This window comes from Macrobrachium nipponense, chromosome 21, assembly GCF_015104395.2.
Source record: "Macrobrachium nipponense isolate FS-2020 chromosome 21, ASM1510439v2, whole genome shotgun sequence".
In the NCBI taxonomy this organism is placed as follows: domain Eukaryota; kingdom Metazoa; phylum Arthropoda; class Malacostraca; order Decapoda; family Palaemonidae; genus Macrobrachium; species Macrobrachium nipponense.
This window is the reverse complement of record NC_087212.1, coordinates 46,176,731-46,183,634: the sequence shown is the minus strand read 5'-3', so window position 1 is coordinate 46,183,634 and position 6,904 is coordinate 46,176,731. Positions and strand designations below refer to the sequence as shown.

Below are 6,904 nucleotides of genomic sequence, written 5' to 3'. Positions count from 1 at the left end.
ATAATGCTAACTTCTGGAAGTACTGGAACACCCAAGGTAGTATATGTACCCCATAAATGCATTATTCCAAATGTGATGGATTTTTCTGACCTTTTCCAGGTCACATCTGAAGATTCCATATTTTGTGCATCACCTCCAACATTTGACCCATGTATGATAGATCTCTTTGTTGGATTTCAAGCTGGGGCTACCCTTGTTATGACTCATAATTTTATTTTGAAAATGCCAAAATCTCTGCTTAAAGTTTTGACTAAGAGTAAAATTACAATATTACAAGCCACACCCTCTCTTGTATTTAACTTTGGGAAACAAAGAATGAAAGAGAGTTTACTTGGGGATGAATCCCATTTGAAAATATTAGCATTAGGTGGAGAAATGTTTCCTAAATTATCAGTTTTCAGAGAGTGGATGAGTGATAAATGCAAAACAAGAATATTTAATGTATATGGAGTAACAGAAGTCTCATGTTGGGCATCAGTAACAGAAGTTTTTGTCCATCAAGAGCCAGATAGTACCAGCTCACATGATGAAGTATTAGTTTTAGAAAAGAGAGAAAATCCAACATTTGCTGGAGTTATTCCATCCATACCACCAAAAACAAAATTAGACATACTGCAGACGCTTACACCTATTGGAAACCCACTCAGCTCTACTGTAATTAAGGTGCTTAATAAATTAGGTGAAGAGGTTGAAGATGAGGAAGGAGAAATATATGTTGGTGGAAGTGAAAGAGTTTGTTGGGTAGACGATGGCAATCTAAATTCTGGAAATGGAAACCAAACATTTTGTAAACTGGGAAGTGATGAAATTCAAGGAGAGTGTAATTTTAGTGAAGCAGCAAAATCTCCCAATGAAATTTCTGTGGATGAAGGCACAGAAAAAAACCCATTAATTATGAGGAACACTGGAGACAGAGGAATAATCAATAGGGGAAAGATATTTTGTCTTGGAAGAAAGGACAGACAAGTGAAACGCCAGGGTAAAAAAATCAGCCTTTCTGAAATTGAAAGGCAATGTGAGAGTTTAAGCTATGTTGAAAATTGCCAAGTAATGTTGCATAACAAAATAAAAATAGTTGCCTTTGTAAAACTAGACAGTACCAGTGTTTGTTCGGAAAGTGATATTCAGAATGATCTGAAAAATCTTATGTCAGACTGGAAGTTACCAGATTATATTGTTCCTATACATAGCTTGCCTGTCACTAATCATGGAAAGGTAGACAAATCTGAATTGATGAAATATCTTTGTGAATCCAGCTTGAAAAAGCTTAGCAGTTATGATTGTCAAAACACCACAGAATTTGTTAAGGAAGTCTGGAAAAGAATTTTAGGAATTAGATATGATGGTGATGGAGAGAATTTAATTGAAAATGAAAACTTTATAAAAAGTGGAGGAAATTCACTTTCTGCTTTGCAGTTTAATGAAGAAATTGAAAGTAATTTTAATGTTAAAATACCTAGACTTATAGATGCGGTTTTGAATGATACTTTTAAAGAAGTTCTTAAAATAATTATGTTAAGTGTTGAAAATAGTAATGAAAGACAAAAGATTAAAAAAATTAAACTCCAGTTGAACCATGAAAATATGAGGAAGGGTGCCAGCACTTCATTAAATGATGAAAACCCTGTTGATTTTGTTAGTGTAAATAACAAAAACTCTTCATTAAGCAAATGCAGATGGCCACCATACAAACAGTTGTCGATTGTATCATGGAGGAGTGTTTATTACGCTTATGACAAAGAAATACATAATCATAATCAAATTGCTACAAACTTCCTCTGGAAATATAACTTGGAAAAGTGCATAGATTCATCTCCAACTCTGATTGAATATCCTTGTGGTAAGACACTCTTAATGGTAGGATCACATTCTTATAAATTTGTTTGTATTGATGTACAGACAGGCAAAAGTCAGTGGTGTTTGACATTGGGAAACAGAATAGAATCATCGCCATGTATCTCTAGTGATGGGAGGAGAGTGTATGTTGGATGTTACGACTACAATTTATATTGCATTAGCATTGATACTGGAGAAATTTTATGGAAATTTGCAGCAAAATCTGAAATAAAAAGCTCTCCAGCAGTTGATTGTGAAACAGAAAATGTAATATTTGGGTCTCATGATAAAAATGTTTACTGCTTAACCTCAGAAGGAAACCTCACTTGGAAACTTCAGATTTCTGTTGGAAGTGTCTTCTCTTCACCTTGTATAGTTAAACAACAAGTCTTTGTTGCTACACTTGATGGTATGTTAGTTGGCATTAACATAAGCACAGGTGATATAAACTGGAGAGTATTCTTACAGAAACCAATATTCTCATCAATTACAGCATATTCAAAGGGTATTGTATTGGGTAGTGTTGGTTGTGAAATATTTGGGTTTTCTCTAACAGGCAAACAACTCTGGAAATTCAAAACAAACGGCCCAGTTTATTCTTCTGCATTTACAAGTGTGCTAGCAAATGGATTGGAGATCATAGCTATTGGTAGTCATGACCATTATGTATATTTTTTCAATAGTGAGGGTCAGAACATTGCATCATACCATGGGGAATCTGCAATTTATGCAACCCCTTTTATATTTTGCTTAGATGTGAAAAACAGAGTCAGAACTGTAATATGTGAAACATCTGGTAAATATTGTCTTATTGATTTAATATTTAATTCTTCCCAAAAAGGTAACATTTCAACATCCAAGTTTACAATACCTACTGTGGAAACTGTCCTAGAATGTGAAACCAGAGGTGAAATATTCTCTTCACCTATAGTCTTTCGAAATAATTTGTATATAAGTAGTAGAGATGACCACATATACTGTTTTAAATTTGTATAAAAACATGTAGTTTCAATAAAAGTTATTGTGATTTACATTTTTTCCATGCTATCATAATTAAAATAAAGGTATAAGCCATGAAGGAAAAATAAACAACAGAGTTTCTGCAAGATCTTTCGACTGAACGTCCTTTACTCAGGAGACAAACTGACTTACATGAGAAATTGAGGGTACAGGATACAATTACAGACTTAAATACAAATGAGTTGCTTAGAGATATTTTCTGTGTATATGTATGTCTAATATGTTTTGTGAATAAGTTTTTGTTTTCCAAAGATCTGATTGTGGTCAGCTGTGGCCCTGTATAATCCTTTAATTGTCTTGTCCCTGTGTCTGAGCGGTTGGACTTAATCTTTTTGTTCTTCAATTGTACCCATGTTTATGCTTGTTTGGAAAGATTACTCATTCTCCAGGTGTGTCGGATTCTAGGTACTAATCTCCTTATAATCCCTATCTGTCAGTTATACGACCTTTCTTGTACCCTCAATTTCTCATGTAAGTCTGTTTGTCTGCTGAGTAAAGGACGTTCAGTCGAAAGATCTCACAGAAACTCCGTTGTTTATTTTTCCTTCGTGGCTTATACCTTTATTTATGGATTGATCACGTTCAAAACTTTCGTGATTCAGTTATACACTATCATAATGTATGTAAAACGTAAATCTGTTGTAAAATATTTATGGAAATTGCCTTCCAAGCTTTAATTGAACTACTGTCTCTTAATGTGATGCTTTCATTCTACTATTAATTATCATCAGTTACCTTTGCTTTTGTCCAACGTTGATATTCATCCCTAAATTTGAATACTGTAAATTGTAACTTTGTTAAAAAAAATATCCTTGTGCCAATTTTGAGTCCACAATTTAACCCTCACTGTCCTGGCTAAATATAGTATATTAAGCACACCCCTGGACCAGGCTAAATTTATGGAGGGCCAGTTTCAAAAATAAAACTCAGTAATGGTAAGACAAAGATATGCCCATGCACATGGTATAAGAAAATAAATTCTAATTTTCTTAATATTTCCAACCCTGTCAGGCCCTTTTCCAAATGACAGTCATAAAAGTATGCTAATTCTACAAAGTTATGTGTTTTTACTTTTTTCTAATATTTTTTTATTTTATTTTGTAACAAAAGAAATTTTAGAATCAATTTGTATTTTTCATAGCTAACAAACCTGACTCCTTAACAAAAGGATATTTCCAAGCGCAGCTGGTAAACCGATTAATACAATCGGAGATTGTAAGCAAGGAATCTGCGAGATCTGGCAATGCCTACGCATACGAGGTGAGATCTGGTCGAAGACCGCGTGTAACCCCATGACACCCAGTCTTTTCCTAACCGCCTTGGAAAGTAGACTCTTATGGTTTGCTCTCCTCCCAAGCATGTTGTGTTTTGCCCATGTTCTTTCTTTCCAGTATGATTGAGTGTTTGTGTTTTGGATTATGGCTTCCTCTGAAACAACTCGTTCTCGCCAGCTTGTGTCCAGGCGTCCGAGGATTTCCCTGCTCAAGGTTTTTAGCGACTGGTAACGGACCCGCACACCACTTGCAGTAGGTGCAGGGCTAACTTATGTACCATAACAAATCCTTGTTTCAAACTGAATGGCGTGAAATCTTGAACACAGAATATGGATGTTACCTGGAATCCACCCCAGACCTAAGTAAATATATACGTATAGGCAGTCCCTGGTTATCGGCGGGAGTTCTGTTCCCAGGGGTGTATTGATAAGCGAAAACTGCCGTGAACCGAAATGAATGATTTATGGCGCCATAATGGGCTTATAGCACTGATAACCGGTTATTGGCGCCATAAGGTGCCTTATGGTGCTGATAACCGGAACTCGTCCCGTTGTGGCACCATAAATTGCCAATTTTATTCGGATCGCCAATAATCAGGGACTACCTGTACATGTATGTATGTTACCTGGTCACAAGCGGTTATCACATGCTGTGCATTACTAAATCATACAAATTTTTTTATTTTTTACCTTGAGTTTGTTTTGCAACAAGCAAGGCAGTCCTGTGGATTGCAGACCATTCAAAATAGAAATAACACCTCAAGGTTATTTGGGTGGTTATTTAGGCACAGCAGTTAGCTGTACATATATAGGAGCCCAGATTTTCATTCCTTCTGATTTGATTTCATGAAACAAACTTACACTGTTAAGCCAAGCACTGGGGCATTTTTGGCCATTCAGTGCTCTGAGAGTGAAAAGTAGTTGGAGTGGTTGGATACCAAGATAAAGACTTCCAGTTCATGAAATAGGAAGTACAAGGCTCTAACAGTGGAAATGGGAGAAAACACCACAGTTTCACTAAAAAGTAATAAGTAGAGCAGTTGGACAGCAAGATTGAAGAGTGTGACAATCAAGGTAAAGTAAAACACTCGGTAGGTGCAGGTAGGGCCCAAAAAGACCCTACAAACACCCTTTTGTAATACCTACAGTGCACCACATGAGATGGATGGACAGCACTAGTACATCCTTACAGAGTGCATTTCACTTGCCATTTCTTATTGCTTTGGTTGTTCCAGTCTTATACATAATGCTCTTTCTTTCAGGACACTAACTCAGAGTAGTACTCTTGTTTCATACTTAAAATACAACTGCCTTCAATTTCTTTACACATGGAGTAAATAAGGGCAGCTAATTGTACCTTCTTATGGTCTCCTTAAAAAGCAACTTACAAAATATGGGAACACTCTACTTTGCTAATATCCCTTTATTTTGTCTTAGATTTGTTTAATGGAAATATAAACCATCGCCTTTTAATTAGGGAGTATCTTTCAGTGCAAGCTAGAATCCATTGAAAATTGGTAACAAGGTAGATAACTGGATGAGTGGGGTAATACTCCTCACTTGCCAGCTTTCACTTTTCCTTAAGAATAGGCTGGAGGCATTGGTTGATGGAAGAATTTGTCCCAGGAATCCCTGATAAACCATACTACTTTGAAACCTTTGGGTTTTGAAACCAGCTAATGCTAAATATCTGGGTCTAGCAAAGCTTTCACAGAGGCCTGTTCTTTAAAACCCCAGACAGGTAGTCCAGCCTTCTTCCTTTCATCCTCCTGCTTTGGCAAGTGCCAAGAAACAGGAAGAAAAGGTTGCCACTGAGGATGGCGATCCCGTTCCTTTGTTGCCACTTGTAGAGGGTCGTTTTTCTTGCCATTGGGCCATGTGATCATCTCTGTCCTTCAGGACACATACAGACTTATGCTCAAAGCTGTTTATCCTGCCCCTCTTGAATATACTGTTGGCATTATGGGAGTCTACTATGCTTGAAACACACCCTCCAGTTTTCTGATTTCCAGTTCCATATCCTTAGGCAGTGATGGAAATGCTTTTCAACACTCCAGAGATAACCTGGACATGTAGGCATTCTCACTGTTCAAACTTTTTTGCAGGGCGAGGTGTTTGTCACTCCAGGTCCTCAAATGACTGGTGATTCCACATTGGCCACAAGCCGAGTGGTGTCCTATCTACTATCTCTGCTTGTTGAGGTGCCAAGAGAGCTACCTCTTTGGTCACCCTCCTGTGTCAGCATTGCATTCACTGAGAGCATCAAGCAGTTCCCTCTGGCTTCACACTTGGAGGTTATTCAGTGTCTCCTGCAGGAGAGAGACTTTTCTCACAGGAGCACAAGGAAGATGTCAGGGTACCTTTGTCATTCATCACCACACTGTAGCAAAGAAAGTGGGCATCTTTTGTGATTGGTGTCATGGAAGGGGTCTCTCTGGTCATAGTATCTATTTAGCAGATCATATACTTCCCCATCCACTTCCAGTGAGGCAAGTTCCTTTTTGTCCCTGTAGTAAGACTATAGCCCAAGGGGCCAGACTGCTTCACTTTGGTGGAGCTCTATGCAAATGAGAAGTTTTGAATATTCTTATCCTCCTTAAGACCTCCAGTCTCTCAAGTGAGTTTGTCCTTGTTTGGTAGAGCCTTGCCAAGGAGCCATTGAGCCTCTGTTTTGTGCTACAAACAGACCTTATACTTAAGACTGAGTTTGTGGCAAAAGCTAGGCATCAGACTGTTTCAGTTGAGAGGTTCAAGAGTTTCTTGACTCCCTTCCTC

The 6,904-nt window shown here is 37.5% G+C and overlaps 1 protein-coding gene across 1 annotated transcript; it reads left to right on the top strand.

Moving 5' to 3' along the window:
* Positions 1–2,864, top strand: LOC135198007 (beta-alanine-activating enzyme-like; the record flags this gene model as incomplete). The annotated part of the gene is given in 1 exon segment (XM_064225341.1): positions 1–2,864. A coding segment is annotated over 1 exon segment (2,832 nt), but the record flags the coding sequence as incomplete, so codon positions are not given.
* Positions 2,865–6,904: the final 4,040 nt, after the last annotated feature.